The sequence below is a fragment of the Pelodiscus sinensis genome, chromosome 6 (assembly GCF_052426305.1).
Source record: "Pelodiscus sinensis isolate ZL-2025 chromosome 6, ASM5242630v1, whole genome shotgun sequence".
Taxonomy (NCBI): Eukaryota; Metazoa; Chordata; order Testudines; family Trionychidae; genus Pelodiscus; species Pelodiscus sinensis.
This window is the reverse complement of record NC_143057.1, coordinates 109,924,452-109,943,382: the sequence shown is the minus strand read 5'-3', so window position 1 is coordinate 109,943,382 and position 18,931 is coordinate 109,924,452. Positions and strand designations below refer to the sequence as shown.

Genomic DNA, 18,931 nt, shown 5'->3' with positions numbered 1-18,931 from the left:
GCAGCAGTGCAGGCTCTCTCACAAGGCAGTAACAGGGGATCCTTCCATCAAGCAAACGGAGATGTAACCAGAGCTGAAGGCTGGAAGTTGAAGCCAGACAAATTCAGACTAGAAATAAGGCACACATATTTAGCAGTAAACAAAGATTGGATGTTCTAAGATGTTCTCTAGTTAAAACAGGAATTAATTCAGGGAAGTCCTCTGGATCTGGAAGCTCACAGCCATAATGTTGAAGGAGTCACCAGATCAGTCTGACATCTTGTATAGCACAGGCCACCAGTACCACCCCACACTCACACAAACCCCAACATTAGACCCAAGTTTTATAACCTATGGGAGACTTGACTGTGTTATCACAGGCAAAGAATAGAAGTGACTCTAGTATGCCTGTGCCCAAGGCTCCTGCAATGAAAGGGAAATGATTAAAAAGCCTTAGTGCTATCCCAAAGCTTTGGCCCATCCCTTAAATGTCCCCTCTGCAGCTGTGACCACCCCTGATACATTAGAGGACGCAGATTATGTCCTCTCTCCCCCCAAACACAAGGGTAAGGAATCTCTTCCTGACCACTGCAGCTGGCTGACTGCAACCTTGAAGGTCAGACTAGTTGATTGCAGCAGGACTCTCCTGGTCTTAGACTCTGAATCTAAGACAATGTCCCGGCAGCCTCATTCCACCCTAAATGCATCATCTGCAGCAATAGTTCAAATTCTGCATCTGTTCAGCCCTTGGACTCTCTTCTATGAAGAGTATGTCCACACTGCAATCCCTGGGAGGGAATCTCTCTAACTCAGGCCATGGAATAACAAAGCCACAGCAGCATGAGCTGCAGCAAGGCTTATCGCCATGAGTAAGTACATGTTTTGTACAGTCCATGATGACATTCATGCTGGCGTGTCTTCACTGCTTCAGGATCTAAGTGCGCTAGATTAAACTGGCTCAGGTATGTTGCCTTGAGTGGCAATCATATCCCGGGATTGAAGTCCAGGCACACTTTAGCGCTGCCAACCAATACTGTGCACGAGACCAACTGGTTGTACATAAATCCAGCCACCGACTGGTATCAACTGCCAGCCATTCCTGACCAAGGCAGAATTCAAGCCAGTGACCATTAAATAAAAGCATCCTACTGCCAAACCCAGAGCCATCCAGTCTACTATGGTTTTGTGCAATATGCTAAGGAGGACTGTGATGCACTGTATTTTCCTTCCAGTGCATCCATCAAGGGGAGCTAGAGAATAGGGGGAGTTTGAAACTGAGTGAAGGAGATCAGCTTGTTTTCTCTTTCAGTTGACTTAAAGTGTAGGTTGTGATTGCGTGCTTGGGAACCGTTTGAACCTTTGTTCTCTTGATTGAATCTGATCGACACAATCAAGGATAATCAGCCCTTGAACACCCTTAATCATCTTTGAGCACACTTTCAAATAAAAACAATCTATGTTCTGTATTACAATATGGGATGTGCAAGAAGCCAGGCTTGACACCACTAGAATGTCATGTACCACAAGGACCGTTCCATTTCACATCCAGCAAAGAGCTGAGAGGTTAGGCTGAATTCAGTCTCAGTATAAAGAGGCGGATTGTATACCAGAGTGACAGCTGCTTACACCAGGGCTGAATGTGGCTTGTGAACTGAAATAGTGAAGCCACTGCCAGACCACAGTTTGCTATGCTGGAGGACACTGTTAAGTCTTTCAAGTTGGGTGTCTTGCTTTCATCGGTTAATAGGGTGAAAGAGGTTCTGTTATGAATAGCCTGTATAGTCATCTTCAAGAATAAATAAGACAATAAACAACAGCCTGATGGCAGTAACAAGATATTAACTAGGCCTGCTGCAAATCATCAGGCATTGACACTGTAAAGCAGCATCTCACCTTGGCTCACGTCCAGCTTTAAGCATTTCCAAGAACTGCCAATGCTTAAATTAATGGCATCTCATTTGAAATGAGCCCGGACACAGTTTAATCTATTTACCATTAACTGACATATTTAGCTCACTGGACTGAAAATGTGTTTAACACAGAGGGTTGTCTTTCAAATTATAGCTCTGATCTGAAAGGCACAGGGGATACAAACACTGTTAAGGATTGCACTGTAAACAGAACGGGCCTGATTTTTGGCCATACTCTGGGTGTTTGGTGCCAATTCAATGGTCTTTGGAGGATTACCCTTGTGTGAAGGGCATCCCGCTGTGACCAGCCGGTTTACATCAGAGCAGCAGGCTGTTAAGCTGAATGAGAAAATGGACAAGTACAATAATTATAAATGACAAACACTAAAATCCAGAATGGCCCTCAGCACAGTGTGCTAAGTGGATGGGATTGCATGGTAACATTATCCAGCTATCCTGTGCACATGGTACATATGTGGCTGCACATCAGCCCTTACTTCTGTGTCATGTTCTGTCATATAGCCCTGCCTGGATGCAGCTATCGTTTCGCCCACCTGCTGTTCTGATGTCACCTGCACACTCACTTCTCAGCTTCTCCTAGGACCAAGCATCCCAGTCCAGGCATATACGCCATCGAAACATTATCTCCTTTTCCAAAACACAAGCATTTCCTTTTGGCCCAGCTGCCAAACTCTCGCCTCAGCAAAAGCAAGCTCGATGGGTTAAGGGAGGGTGGTTTGTCATCTCTTTGCTTTGCATAGATACCCTCCAAAAGGGCATAGCATACTGTAATATCTTACAGCTGATGAGCCAGTTGTGCTTTACAGGCATCCATTAATCAGCTCACAACCTCCCCTATGAGGCCATAATTATTAAAAGCCCTATATTACCAATGAGGAAACTGAGGCACGAAGCATTTGGGTTCCTGATCTTGTGAGGTGCTGCTCATCCTCAACATCCCAAAGTCTCCCTCTCAACAGATTGGGCTCTAACTGCCTTGCCCAAAGTCACAGAGAAAACCAGTGGCACATGGAAGGAGCTCAGGTCTCTGGTCTCAGTTCTATCACTTAAGAATAAGAATAATAAACCATGCACAATAGTTACGTTTCCATGTTTTCTTTTTCTTTTATTTTCCTAATACTTACAGATTCAAAGCTTCCAATGAAGCCCTGTTATCAGCCAGTCTGAACTCCAGCATCCCACAAGCCAGAGAACTTCCCCATAACAATTCCTTTTGAACTAAAATATTTCTCTTAAAATATTTTCCTAATTTAATTTCAAAATGACCAGTGCTGGAGAATCCACCACAACTCTTGGTAAACTGTTCCAAAGGTTAATTGGCCTCACTGTGATTGAACGCTAGCAGTAAATTCAGCCCTGCACAGACAGAAAGGAAGACACAATCTCTGTCCAGAAACACTTACATCATATTTAAGAGTTTATATAATTCTGAAGAACTACCTGATTGCAGGCTTAAATCCAATATGTGACCAGAATAAAGTTTTCCAGCATATGTGCCATATTGTCCGAAAGGGTGAATTTGAGAAACTACTTAGAGTGCCTTCCAAAAAGCATTCAGTTTTATAAATATTTGAGTTCTCAGATTTCAAAAATTGGCATGAATAAATAATCTCTCTAACATTCCATTTAAAATACTTGAAAGTACATTTAATTATTTTTGGTCACGAGTAAAATCCAGTATTTCTTGAAAAGCTGCCAAACTCACCTGAGTCCACCTCACTCTGGCGACTCACAAGTTTTAACTAGGCTGTCATGGGAAAGAGATAAAACCAAGTCATTCTGGTTCCCCTTATCCCATGTCATATTTGAAACTGGAACCTTCACAAATAAACTTCAGAAACTTTCCAAATCTACCTCACCAGCAGGTGATATGGAGCACATGTCATACTCAACTCCTCTAGTGTGGTCTTTGCCATGTGAGCCCACACACATAAGTGAACATGCACATTAAACTTGCAACAATTCCACTTTGGAGGCCTCAACAGTGACTGGCCTCTGTGGACCAGACAGAGAACACAGAGGAGCCAGGAGCCTTTAGGAACTTTGGGTGTCCTGAGCAACTGTGTTTCGTGTTGCTTCCATACTGCCAGTGCTCCTTTCAAACAAGATTATTCTGTTTTCATAGCCTTTAATGGTAAAAAAAAAAAAAAAAAAATAGGAACTTCTGGAAACAGTGTAGAGCAGTATTTTGTATTTGGCTGAGAACTTGGTTTGAGCCGAATGGTTGATTAACAGTCAACCTCGAGCTACTTGTAAGCTCAAAGGTGTTCTAAGCTCTGGTAGTGTCTGACACAGAGGCATGCTCCATCGACCGATTTGCAGAGTAGCCCTTTTCACTGTGGATCACAAATCACTTTCACATTAGAGAAGCATGCCGGTAATACTCTTCATCATGGTCATTTGAAAAGCGCCCTTCAAATGTACAGCATGAATTTCTGGCAGACATTCTTAAGCACAAAATTAGGGGTAACCAGTGGTGCCATCAATGGTGATAGGTTATCAAAGAATGAGGCTACTGGATGTATGGATCTTAACTTGTAGTAAAAAAGAATTTATTTACATCAACAACTAAAATGTAGCTAGCGGTTTTAAGTTTGGATCTTTTGTTTCTTACCTCTGCTTGTTCTTTGACTTCTTGGAGCACTGTAATGATATCACATTTTGCCTTTACTGATGATAAAACAGATTGCAATTTCTGCTGGTCCAAGGTTGAGACTAATAGCTGATCCAAGCTAAAAATAATATATACATAAATGTAAAATGCAGCATTGTATTTCTGTAAGAATGAAAGGATAGGTCTCAATAATACAGTATATTTCACATTAGCATCAATTTCCTGGGCTTTATTTCTCCACTTCTGTTACTTTTATTTCTTTAAATAAGGTGAAAGAAGGATTTTCAGATGTGCCCACGATTATAGCACCTTCATTTTAGGCAATTTACATATCTGATTGCTAGGAGGGCTGGAACAATTTGTATAATGAGGGTGCTGTGAGCCACTGAACTAAACTGTGAGCCTGCTATATAATGGTATCTCCTTGAAGGCAGAAGGTGTTGCTGCTCCCACAGGTCCCCTAGCTCTCACACCTATGTGCTATGTCTGATTGCACACACAAATCACGCAGTTAAGTGTCAAAATGCCGTTTACTGTCAGTGCAAAAAGGGACACCAATTTTAAATAGGCTTGGAAACCAAGCCCTATATCTTTCTTAAAGATTTTAACAACAACCTAGGATAAAGCCAATTCTTTTAAAAATTGAGTGTCAGTGAGCTCAGCAATTGCCATGTTGGGAAACGTGGACTACAATGACAGGCTTCCAACTAAGGTGAGCCAGGACAGCAGTTCTCTCTTCATAAATAATAATAATAATAATAATAATGTTAAAGGAGAGGAAAAGAGTGAAAGAGCTAGAGAGATGGGAAAGGAAGGAAACATGAAATGTCTCTTCTAAACTACTCAACACCCTAAAATCCCAATGGCTTCATTTCAGAGCCTTGATCTAATTAGATGTGGAGGGTACTCAGGAACATCTAAAAAGCCCTCTGCACATCCAGCCTGTTTTATGCAGGGCATTTCAATCAGGACTGAAATACAGTCATGTTTATCACCAAATGGCCATAATCCACAATACTTTTCTAAAATAAAGCATGAGAAACCCTGTGTCCAGCTGATAGAGCGAGGACTCGATCTAAAGCCATTGTGCTCAAATGCAATGAACCTCAATGGATTTGCAATTAGGTTCTACATAACTGGAAGTTTTGCCCAAGAAAAGACTGCAGGAATGACAAGAACAATAGTTTAGGAAATGCTTTTTAAATTAAAAACCACAGAGCATTAAACTAACCTGATAGACCAGCTTTTTTCTGATGGCTTCCTATCCGGGGAACAGTCATGTGTTATATCTTCATCAGATGCTGACCCAGGAGTCCCAGAGCCACTATTACAAGGACTGCTCCTTTTAGAACATAGATGATTCAGTTTTGCAAAGTTAGAGGGGGCAGAAGATGCATTCGGATTTAAAATGTTTTCAACAGGCAGGCCAAGTGATTTCCGGGGTGTAATTTCCAGTTCGGTTTTGAAATGGGTGGCCTTGGGTTCCACCGAGAAGTCCTCATTGCACAGCTTGTCAAGATCCGGCATGCTCAATGCTCTGAGCTCTCGGAGCTTCATGCGGGACAGTGACTGCCTGCTACAACCCCTGCTTCTTCGGAGGTGCGGTGCAGTGGGTGATGAGACACGGGGCTCTCCTGAAGTGTGTTCACCCTGGCTTTTCTTTAAATGAATGTCGTCTTTGCTGCTGTCTACTGAATTCTGCTGCACGTGAGTTAAGATTACATTTGTTTGTGATTTCTGAGCGTATGTTGGACTTTGATTGTCGCTGCATGAACTCAAACTTCGTCTCAATGTCTGCACTGCATCATGTGTGCTGGTAGTGCTTATGGAGGCTATCCCACTAGAAGATCGTCGGCCGACATGTGGTTTAGAACTCATAGAGGCTGAATGTATGTCTATAGCTTTAACAACTGGTCTATCGAAATTTGCCAGATTCTCAAAAGATTTGATCCTCTGTTTCACAGAGAAAGATGAGGTAGATTCCTGTGGCCAGTTCAATTCATAGTAATAGTAATTTCTCTTGAAAGCTTTTAGTTTATCTGGGGCAGGGCAGCTATTTGTGTTAGCTAAAGAGAGCTGCTCCAGAGTTGGTTTCTGGACACTTTGGGAAGTGCTTATTTGTTCTTTTCCATTCTGGGTGCCCTGGCCATTCAGCACCCTGAGATGGACAATTTTTAGCATCCCTGTAATATTGCTCTGAACACTTTGCACTGGGTGTGCTGAAACATCTATTACATTACTGTCCTCTCTCAAATGACTCGACAACTGGACTGGCATTGAGTAAGTCCTTGTCACAGTTTTGGCTGCATTGTGCAGATTTCCATCCCCATCCTTTACCTGAGTGAAACACTGGCCATCCTCCATCTCCTCTGTTGTATTGGCAGCTTCTGACTTTTCCAACAGCAGCCGCTGCGAGGATGGTGCTGGGGAGGAAAAGAAGGAGGATAATCTCACCTCAATGAATGTGCGTTGGATTTCCTGGCCTTCTGGCTGCTCCTGCTGAACTGGGGGAGAACAGAATGAGGAGGCACCACTGTTACAGACTTCCTTAGCTTTGGAATCACTAGTACTCATCTCAATTCCCTTTTCATTATACACATGGTGCTGCTCTGAAGCCTGTCTCTCTTTTTGTTTTTCACCTGCTCTCTGGTGCGCCACTTCCCTAGCAATGCTTATTTCACCATTGCCCCTGGATTGCTTTTCACTGCTCTCCTCTGGGCTGCTGTGTGGTGACACGTCTTCAGGTACAGCGAGAGAGGGTTTCGTTTCTTGCTCAGATTTCAGAGTCTTGCAGACTGGTGGAATGCCCTTGCCAGGTTCCATGTTTGTGGGCAGGTGACGGGACACAGAGACTTTCTTTCCTGGAAGCTTGGGTGACAGCTGTGGAGAAACTGAAGTTCTTCTCTGATCAGTCCCACCAGCTTTTGCAGGACTAAAGCTTGGAGCTTCTGAATTTGCCTTTGTTTTACTTTTAATAGTGAGGCCCTTTAGCTTTGGTCCTGTTTTGGCTCTCTGGCTATTTAAAATAGTTTCCACAATAGTCCTTTGGGCCATGGCTTTAATTTCACTATGTGATTTTTTCTGTGAGGTTGGGCTCTGCAGTACTGTTACTCCTTTGCTGGAGTTTCTGCTGCAGCTTTGGATTTTTGCATTAGAACTCCTTCCCAATGGCACACCATTCACTTTTTCATTTTTCCCTGACAAGTCATGGCTAGTACTAGTCTTACTTAGATCTTTTGATTTAGTAGGAGTGGGTGACCTGGACGTGTGCGTTGATCTTTGTGATAAAGAGTCCATGCGATTGCTATCTGCTTTATTCAAATTAGCCAAACTGTTTGTTTCTTTCTTTGTCAAAGCAGAATGATTACTAACCTTTCCCTCAGAAGCCACTAGTTCACTTTCAAATGTAGATCCTTGTTCTTTATCATGTTCTTTGTCCAGCAAATTATTTTCCAAGCCATTCATGTTTCCAGCAGTGCAGAAACTCTCAGTTTTGCTCTGCAAATCCAAATTGTCTTTGGAAGACTCGCATGGCTTCACAAATTTGTCATTGCTCTCCACGTCCATTCTGTCTTCTGTACTTAAGGCACTGTGGTTGTGGAAGGAGTTAACTGGATGAATACCCAATGGAGGTTTTAGGGCATCTTCATCTGGAATTGAAACTGAGGGAAAAGCATGCACAGGAACAGCAGGAACAACATTTAAATGTTGTGGGATATGTGGAATTGAATTACATTGATCTTCCAGTATAAGTGGAGCTTTGTCATTGTTTGTATCCAATGAACCACAGCTCTCTGTTTGTACAACTTCTGCCACATGAGAGGATGGTGAGGAATGATGGAATACACTTCCAGGAGACATGAGCTGCAGATGCTCCCGAATGGAATGTTGTGGCTCATTATTCATGCAGCAAATTTCAATTTGCTCCTCATCTGACTCTGTAACATGGCATGTTTCAGAGGATTTACTATCAGCTGATGGTAAGAGCAAAACCTCGCCAGCAGCGTCTGGGGCTTCGGTGACAGATTCCGAGTCTGAATGGGAATCCTCTGCAGCACCATACATAGATTTTGGAAATGGCTCATTTCTTGTATCTTCCATGGTGTCTGCTGAAGGCAAATCATCTACACTTAGACTACTAAAATTTCTAGAATAGTTATTTAAGCAGCTTTTATTCACAGTAAAAAGTTTGCCTGTATTCATGGAATCCAGTACCGTTAAATCCCAAATCCCCTGTGCGTTAGCTACACAATTCACAGTTTTTTCATGTAGCTCCTTCTGTGCTCTATCTGGCTCAGAATTAGTAGAACAACCTTCTTCTGTTTCACAACTGCACTCGACAGGGCACTCATCTCTGGGGCTTGCCACTGTCGGTAGAGACGGAGAAGTTCTATCCTCTGAAGAATTCAATTTGCTTACGAAGTCATCAATATCAGTGATTGGGCTCACAGTGTCATCCTTGGCACAGCTGACCGCTGAGGGACCTGCCTGCACCTCTTCACTCTCAGCATCAGGTGGCAGCATTGTTATCTTTTTGACGTTGTTTGGATTCTCATTTTGCAAAGTTTTCTCTTCACATTTTCCAGAACTGGTTTCCTCTTCCCCAACAAGGATACTGCCAGGGTCAGCCTGATCTGAACCATCAGTTCCTGAAGACAGACGGAGGTTTGTAAGTTTGTCCATAGCTGTATCGAGGTAAAAAGAAAGGAAATCAAACCAAACATTTAGCTCTCATTAGTTATGTTAATAGAATATTACACACACAATACTGTGTTCTTGCTGCAAAAGTAGACACACATTCAGGACAGATGTTTCCCTATAGCGCTGCCCTTCTTTTTTCCTGTAATTTACAATTTCTAGAAATAATCACATTCCAGCTGGATCAGGATAATGTAGGTAGGGGGGAAACTCATTTTTAATTAGTACTTGTGATTTGTTTAATTCTTAACTTTAATGGTTAGTATCCCATTTACATTTTAAAGTGTAAGAACACAGCCAGTTGGGCTTAGCTGTGTTCCTTTGCATTAACCCTACGACAAAGAGGAGAAATATACAGGACTAGACTGAAATAAACTGCACCGAATACCTGAAAACCAGTGCACTAATCACAGGTGCTTAGATACTGAGTGATGTGAAATGTATAACTACTTTGGCTCTGATCCTGCAAGGACTCATGCATATGCTTCATGTTACGCCTCTGAGTAAAGTTATCTTCTCTTTCATCTCAGACATTGAGCCCACCCACTAGCAATTTATTAACTGCCCGGAACTCCATCCACTCATCCACACGCACATTCTAACTCTCCTGCCTCTCCCAGTTTGCCCATTTACATACATCACAGATGACAGCAAAGAGGTGGATTGCGTAAGGAGTAAGTGTACAGGAACTGGGAAGGGTTTTCAGGCAAAACAGAGGGTTCTCTTAGGAAGAATGCCAGCCTCCTATAAGTCTACTGCCAGAATCCTCTCAATGCCCAGGCTAGACTAGGGCAGAGGTAGGGACTCTTCTTTCGGTCAGGGGCCACACACAAGTAAAAAGCAAAAGCAAGCCTCATTCAGCTGCATCTAGGTGAGAAGCGCAAAAAAACAAAAACAAAAAAAAAACACCCTCCCCCCCAAAAAAACTAACCCCCTCCCCCAAAAAACCACCATCAACCACCAAACCAACCAACCTCACTCACACTCATCTCAGTATACCGGGGCTTTTCCCATTCCAGCTAGCCAGCGCTCATGTTCCAGACCCATGGAGGTAGAAAGGCTTGGGGGTTCTGGCCCACACTGGGAGACTTGCCACAAAATGGATTAAATTAAGCAGAGGGCTAGATCTGGTTCCCCAGCCCTGGCCTAGGGATTTAGGAACAGGACCACCCAGCCTGCCAGAAAACCCTTAAAACAGCTGGTGTCTAAGCATCACTCATTTGGAAACTAGTTAGACCTCTAAGAATTAACAGCTGAACAAAGAAGAGTGTATTTTAGCTAAGATAAAACCAAACGTAGTGCTGCTCCTGAAGGCGTAACATTTACTGTTCTTTTCAACCACTGTTTGCCACACTGCATAATTCATTTAAATTGTGGATACAAGCATACTGCAGGATAAGCATAAATCTTTTCAGTGGGAATAACTAGGTATCAACATTTTCACCTAAATTAGAAACAACTCTTTTACAGCTAAAATGCAAATAGCCATTTCAACAAGATTCAAGCACTGCACTTCTATTTTATACTTCCTTTCTGAGCATAAGAACTTTCCGATTTTCTAAGGAAATACCTGGATTTCATTATTTTACTATCTGATCACAAAATGCAAGTTAAACTCCACATTTTCAGAGACAGAATTGACTAAAAGAATCAGAACATTTAAAAGCTCAAGACTATCTTATGCGTAGTCAAATTAACTTGTCATTTATCAACAAGACATTGACTGCAAATTTAAATGTCACATGTGACCCTTTTTAATACTTCCATAATTAAATTCCATAATTAATTTGCTTCTGAATTAGAAGGTTGAAAGCTGCTCTAAATATTCAGATCCTTTTAGTCAAATATTCTGGAGCTATTATTTTAAATATAAGCTTTAAATGTTTTGTAAAGGTGAGAAAATAGCACTTCATAATGCCAAGTTATAAATGACAAAGTCTGATTCTGTAATGAAATGCGCACACACTTTTTTCTGAATTATCTTAGATGCCAGGTCAGCAAAACACCTAATCAAGCTTTTACCATATTCAAAACAAACAGTGAAAGAGTAAAAAAATGCTCTCACCTGATACTGCCTTTTGCACATCTAGTGTAACAGACATGGGGAGATTCTGTATGAACAGACAGATTTGCTGGTATGTCATTCCACTGAGTGGGATACTGTTGATGGACAAAATCTCATCTCCTACTGCCAGCTTTCCTGGAGATCCCTAATATGGTCCAGAGATAAATGAATGTAAATACTCGAGAGGCTCTCTCACAGGAGCAGAGCGCATAGCTTGTGGTACAAGTATAAATGTTCTACAAGCAATGCTCCCAGGTCCCAGCGGTTACAGAAGGCAGGCCACTGGCATTACTTTACTCAGTTTACAGACAAATACAGTGAGGAACAGAATGACACATTTTGTGATTAGCAAGTGGGGGAACTGATGACAAAATGAACCTCCCCTCCCCAGAAGCGGATGAGAGTTTTGTGGGGCCCAGGGCAGCACAATTTCGCGGGGCTCCCCTTTGGAGAAAAAATAGAAAAAAAAAAGGCAACAAAAGCGCAAATTGAAGGCTATTTTCACATTAAATGTGAATTGGGTAAATTTGATGGAAACTTAATTTAGTTGGATAATTTTTATTTTAATTATATTGTAAGTCATTCTTAAACAAAATTCTGCATTAATCATTAAAAGTTTTCATTTGTATTTAAGTCTCTTCCCCCTCCTACCTCACTCTTTCTTTCTCTTCTCCTCCTGCCTCACTCTCTTTTTCTCCTCCCCCTCCTGCCTCTCACTCGCGGAGCCCAAATGGCCGTTTGGACCCCGTGCAGCGTCCCAGCTGAGCGGCATAGAACTCAACCGAGCGCCACAGCGGGAGGCAAAGGGGGGCGGGGTGGTGATGTACACGCCAGGGGGCGGGACCTGGAGCTTCTGTCACACCCTTCGCCTCCCGCCCCCGGCCATGTACATCACTGCCCCGCCGCCCTTTGCCTCCCGCTGTGGCACTCGGCTGAGTTCTGTGCCGCTCAGCCAGGCCGCCGCGCGGGAGCAAGCAGCTCAAATGGCCATTTGGGCCCCCTATTGCGGTGCAGGGCCTGGGGCAGCTGCCCCGCTTGCCCTGCCTTATATCCGCCACTGCCCCTCCCAGCCTTTGTGACTCAGCACAGAGACCAGCTACCTGTCAATGATGGTATTGGTGATGTTTCTTGGTTCCCAAAGAAATTAGTGTGAGGATGATGCTGTGGTCACTTTAGAGATATTCTGGCTGAATGAACCACAGTTTCTCTAGGATATCACCAAGCAGTGCTTCCTCCTAGTTATCACCTCTCGGTATCTGACTAGTTACTTGGGGCCGTACTCATCTCCCGTTAAGCCAATCTGAATCTTTTCAGTGCCTTAAAAAATGAGCTAGTATTGGCTAAATATATATCCCATGGTTCTATAGTAAATCAGTGGTTGAAATAGGAACAGGATTCAGGAATCATGACTCAGACCCCTGTTCAAACCACTTTGCCATTCATCTCTCTCACAGTAAAGATTCACTAAATCAGCTAAGAACACTATGTCACATGTTCACACAAAAATTCTTCATACAGTTGAACAATTTGCCTAAGGTCAGCATTCAGTACCTACATCAAGCAGATAAAATTATCCCCACTGTAAGAAGCAGATAAAATACAAAGCAGATAGATAGATAGATAGATAAATAAATAGATAGATAGATAGATAGGAGAAAATGTTTACATCCTAAATTGCAATACAATTCCTTCTTATTAATAAGCAATGTACATTTTACCATGAATGTTTTATTTTTCTAAATTACTCTCTTCCTTACATAAACTTTTTGTTTCTGGTGAAGTGGAAAAATGGTAGTGAGCCCTGAAACAATAATTACTAATCTGTCTTATTTCATTTTGGTATTTTTTTCTTGCTACCTTTTTCAAGCTTAAATCAGATGGGGGTAGGAATATGTCTCTAAAACATTTAGTTTAATGGCATATTAGAAAGATAAGGAATGAGACATTCATTTTTTCCAGTGCAGGTAAATCTCTTGTTTGCATGCATGTATAATGTCTCACTTATCAACTATTAATCTCCACAAAGAGAAACCCAGGAATAAACATCCACAAATGAATCATATTTCTAAAATGTTACCCTTTCAGCAGCTCCGCCTGGTCGTAAACCTGTTACCACAACTCTCACGGGAGTGGTCTGGATTTCCAAATCCAGACCAAATGATTCATCTTCATTCCGAAGCAGATTTATTGTTTCAGCACTGCTCTGCCTGGGGATGTCGGGTGGTTCAGTCTTTTTGCTGTGTGGAAGTGTCCTGGCAAGAGGCTTATGACAACAACTGTGCTCCTTGATTTTCTGCCTTGGAAGATTGCGGCACTCAGCACTCATCATACTTTTTACTCTTGTGACTGCTTTGTGCTCTAGTTTAGGGGATCTCAGAGAGTCAAGCTGTGCCTCTCGGAGCTCCTTCACTCCCAGATTACTAGGAGGAATCTCAGGCATACCCGAGTAATCGAGTGCTTTGTTTTGAAAGAAGGAAGAGTCCGTCATTTGCTCCAGGGCACTCTCCTCAGACATCAAGGAGCTGTTGAACACAGGGGTAGCTGTCTTACTTCCAGTGTGTCGAGACAATTCATCATCCTGGCCTTCATCGTCAGCTTCAACGGAAGAAGTGATGATGATGGCAGAATCTTCCTCAGTGTTTGTCTGGCTCCTGTCCTGCTGGCCCCTTTGGAAGTGGGCATCTTCTTGCTTGACAAAATCATCCTCATCACTCACATCACCATCATAGAAAACAACCCTTCTCTGCCTCTGCAGAGGGCTGCGAACAGATGTGGGGCTACCATTAAGGCTTCCCAGTTGGGCAGATTCCACATGCTTGCTGAAAAGACCAGGTGACTTTCCACTGGTTGGTGAAGCAAGACTATCTGCTTTGCTCACTCCTCCTTCTTTAGCAGCTAGAAAAGAAAGAATTTATTACATTTTTAATTGGGCTTATTTGACTAGTTTTGTGCTGAGCATTCTACAGCAGCCACTTTACAAAGAGACATGTTTGTTGCAACAGAGGATTTTTGCTGTATCCGTGTAGAAAGGTTGAGCTGTTTTCCCACATCTTTCACTCTCTAAAGCGTACCTACTGTTAACAGCACTAGGGATGAAAGATGGTCTCCTGATTTATCAGTGTTTACTGATATCTGGTTTTATTCTCAGCCTGCTTCTGAACCAGGACTGTGCCCACAAGAAGAACAGGGATCCCACACACATTTATTTTTTAAATTCAAAAAGTAGAAAATCATTGCAATTCTGCTTAAATCTATGCAAAGAACTGACCTAATCGATTCACAGTGTGAGAGACAGAGAGAGAAAGACGCTCAGAGACAAAACACAAGCACAATCGGTTTCATTCTAAAGCAGGGGTCTCTAACCTTTTTAACCATGAGATCACTTTTTGAATTTAAGTGCAATCCACGATCTACCTCAAACTGAAATACCCTGGCCCCGCCTCCTTTGTGCCCCTTCTCTGAGGCCCCGCCCCTACTCACTCCATCCTCTCTCCCTCCCCCATCCTCCCTCACTTTCACCAGGCTGGGGTGCAGGCTCTGGTCTTCGATTAAGGGATTTGGAGTGCGAGAGGGGCTCGGAGCTGAGCTTAGGACAGGCAGTTGGAGTCCGGGGGGGGGGGAGGGGTCTAGGTGTAGGCTCTGAGACAGCGTTTGGATGCAGGGATGCTCGGGGCTAGGGCAGGGGCTTGGGTGCCGGAGGGGGGGGGTCATGACTGGGGTAGGGTTTCAAGATGTGGGCTCCAACTGGGCACTGTTTACCTCAAGTGGCTCCTGGATGGTGGTGCAGTGGGGCTAAGACAGGCTCACCCCTGCCCTGGCCCTGCACCACTCCCACAAGCAGTCAGCAAACTCCCTCCCAAGTCCTGTTGTGCCCCGTCCCGTGCTGCTCCCAAAGGTGGGAGGGGGACCACCTTGACATCAGTGCCCCTCTTCTCCCTCTCCTGCCCTTCACAGTAAGCAGGAAGCTCCCGAGGGTGTGGGAGGCAGCTCCAAGTCAAAGGGCAGGGGGTGTACAGCAATAGGTGGAGGGGCAACTGAAGTGCTGGCACTTGAGAGCCTTTTGGCCAAACCAGTCAGGATCCCCTGTCAGAGACTCCAAGATCTACCAGGAGATCCTGATCTACTGGTTGGTGACCACTGTTCTAAAGACTGTGTGGTCTAAGACATTCTAGTCATACCCTTCTTATTAAAAAAAAAAACCCTATACATTATATACTCATATAGATATAATACAAGCTATTTTTGTATAGCGTCTTTCACATAAACCAAATCCAAAACTGGCAGATGCAGACACTATCTCAGAAGCATAGAAATACATCTGCTCTCCCTTGCCTATTTGATTCTTGAGTCAGTATGGAAGAAAACCCAAACTATTTCAGATAGACCATAGAGAGGAGAAAGATCTCACAACACGTGAAATATTTTATGGCAACACTATGTATTCGGGTATAAAGATAAAGTTTCATGCACCTCAGATATTTAAGATTAAGCATGTTAAGAGGTCGGTAATTGACAATTTGTATAGACTACATGATTAGTTGATACGGGACGGCTCTCTGTAGCGGCTCGTGCCGGTCCCAGCGCTACCCCTCTACAGCTCTGCAGTTTAAATGTAGTAGGAGCCAGGTGTGACCCCAACTGGCATGAGTTAGGATAGAGCTGGGACCACTGCAGCTCTGCATTTTAAATGTAGTAAGAGCCAGGTGGCTCCTATTACATTTAAAATGCAGAGCTGCAGCGGTCCTGGACCAGCATGAACCGGGACTGAGCCAGGTTTGCTCAGTCCCGGCTCATGCCAGGTCCAGCAACCCCTGCCAGACGCCAGCCCTGGCTGCCACGAACAAAGGCTGCTTGGGCAGCAGCCCCTGTTTGCGGAGGCCCAGGCTGGCCACAGGCAGAGACTGCTTCATGGCAGCCTCCCCTACCCTCCCTGCTGCTGCCTCTGATAGAGGCAGCAGAGATGGTGCTGGGGGGAACCAGCTTTTAAGCCAGCTGCTCCCAGCACCAGCTCCTGTTCCCCTCCCCCCTTGCTGCCTCTGAAACAGAGGCAGCAAGGGGGAGGAGAGACTGAGTAGCCGACTCGACTACCTGATAAGTTTGGGCTTACTTGCTTACATCCCTATTTAAGACTGATCGGATTTAATTAATCAGATGATCACTAGTGGCTTGATTAACTTGTAATAACAACTTAGATTTGTTCAGCTAAACCAATAATATGAATTCATTCTCTTAGGCAGAATTGCAATCCAGTCACATACTTTGCACATTGCATTTAGACTCCTTTTATTTTCTGAAGCATCAAATTACAACCTATTGGCTAGCACTGTACTAGCTGACATTCCTGCCCCCAGACACTCCTGTTCTTGAACTTACAAAGCAACCATAACACATGCATGTCTACTCCACATATAATCTTGCCATTTCTTTCTATTTCTGTAGCTTACTTGGGTTGCTTGGAGGAAGAGAGCTGTCATCCAAAGAACTGTTCCCACTTTTCTGACGGAGCTGCTCTTCATCACTGGAGCCTGTTACTAGCAAGTCAGAAAATGACATCTGACTTGGCCCATCTTGTGCAAAGTACTGGGAAAGCTCTGTTTCAGAACTGACAGATCCCTGCTGAAATGAAAATAAATAAATAAAACTAGTGATTGGTGCTTATTTATGTGAACAGCACCCAAACATCGCTAACTTCGGCCTCAACATATTGGTAACTACAGCAAAGCTTAATATCCCAGTTCTACAAATGGGTATGGAGCCACAGTTAGATAAAGGCCAACATTTTCAAGTTTAGGTTGCTGAAGTTAGGTATCTGAAACCACATTTCAGCACCAAAAGGGCACTGATTTTCAGACATGTAAAGACAGGTATTCAGCACAGCAATTAGGGGTAAACCACTCACCTTTATGAGTCCCTTTAAGTCCCTCCTTTATTGAGAGACTAGAGGTCCTTGTACTCCCTCCCTGGGACTGACTGTATTCCCTACTTGGCATTCCCAGGGAAAAAAATTTCCACCACTATTACAACATACAGAAACCAGTTAGTCATTTATTAGCAGATTCCGTATTTCAAAGCCCACACTCCATTCGCCACCTCAATGCCAATATGAACACATCATTGAGCAGGGCTCATTTTTTACAAGACTGAAATCAAACCACAGCCCATGACAAAGAAGTGGGGTTCTGATAAGTGACGGAGGTCTCATTCGGGTGACAGCCTTCCAGGCCAGCCCCACTGCAGATCACTCCTACAAGCATCTGCCGAACAGACCTAAATGAGAGCTTTGTTATTGCTGACCATGGCTGTGCAGCAGCGGTATGGCTTAACTAACGGAACGCCTTAGAATGACACAGGGGTGATATGGAAGAAGCACAGATATTTTGTTCTGAGCTATCTGATTCTCTGGTAAAAGCATATCCTAAAACATCATCTCTTTGTGTTGCATTTTAATTTGTTTACCCGACTTGCTGGCTCCAGGAATCGTTTCATTGTCCAGCTCAGGGGTGATGAGGCCTCTCCCTGTTTGGCCTTCACACTAGGGGATGGACTTTTCTGCAGAACCCCTGTTAAACATGAGTCAATTAGAGATCAAAAAATTAAAGCTACAGAATATGTACACAAACAAGCAGAGCACTAGTCTGTCTAGATATTTAGACAGTGCTCATCACCATATCATCTAAGTCCCTTTAAAAACAAGTTTTATTTAATTTAACAAGTCTCTAATACATCTCAAGTTTCTCTCCATCTTCCAGGTAAGGTGCTATTTAGTTACTTAGCTTACACAAGCCAGGAATCTGAATCACAATTTATCGTAAAAGATCACATCCCGGCTGCTTCCAGCCATACTGTAGGATTGGAGAGTGGAGGTCATCAGCAAATGTTTGCTCCAAAATGGCTCCACCTCTCTTCACAGAAAGCCATTTTGGTGTAAATAAGCTTCATTTAAAAAACCTTAACATTTCTCTTTGAAAACCAGATAGTTGGTCTTCCCTCCAATGTGAAGCAAAAAGGGGAATTATGTGATTAGAGTTCATATATTTTCCTACAAGTTCATTGTCATTGGTATAATTTTAGAAACAGCTAATGTCACTTTCAAACACTGATGGACTATCCCAACTTCACTCAACTGAGTGGCAATGGGGAACATCGACCAGCAGTCTAATGGCCATATCTAATTTGTTAAAAATGAATTAGAACATTGCAGCATGTCTTTAACGTGGACTGTGCAAACTACCAGTCCCAGAATGCAACACACTGACCTGATCCTTTAGATCAGGATAGAAGAGTAACCTCCCCATGCTCTGACGTTATGGTGATTGGTGCCATGGAGATTTCACACAGTGCTAAAGAAATGGGCTATGTAAATATTTTTAATTAATACTGTTTTCTGGAACATTTCTCAACAGGAGTTTAAAGTAGTTATGACTGCAAAAATCCCAATAGCACAAGAGCAAATATTGCCATATATGAAAAATAATGGACAGATCTGACAACATAGAAAAGGAACATGTTGCTACCTATGACATGAGGGGAATAAGCATCTTTGCTCTCTCGATGCGTGGTGCATGCTATTGCTTCATCCATCTCCTGTTCAGAAACCTAATTTTTATAGAAAAGAGATTATGTGAGTTTGCTGTAGAACATAAG

At 43.2% G+C, this 18,931-nt stretch overlaps 1 protein-coding gene across 6 annotated transcripts in view; it reads right to left on the bottom strand.

The window, feature by feature from the left end:
* The window catches only part of PDZD2 (PDZ domain containing 2), a 307,796-nt gene that overhangs the window by 13,685 nt on the left and 275,180 nt on the right, over positions 1-18,931 (bottom strand). For 5 of the 6 annotated variants that reach the window (XM_075932594.2, XM_075932597.2, XM_075932595.2 and 2 more), the window contains 7 exons: positions 18,802-18,883; positions 17,744-17,847; positions 16,732-16,903; positions 13,365-14,182; positions 11,288-11,432; positions 5,756-9,209; positions 4,525-4,642 (listed from right to left, as the gene is read on the bottom strand). In XM_075932594.2, coding sequence (XP_075788709.2) covers positions 4,525-4,642; positions 5,756-9,209; positions 11,288-11,432; positions 13,365-14,182; positions 16,732-16,903; positions 17,744-17,847; positions 18,802-18,883 — 4,893 coding nt within the window. The remainder of the gene's footprint in view (positions 1-4,524; positions 4,643-5,755; positions 9,210-11,287; positions 11,433-13,364; positions 14,183-16,731; positions 16,904-17,743; positions 17,848-18,801; positions 18,884-18,931) is intronic. The other variant, XM_075932596.2, reaches the window with a different exon arrangement.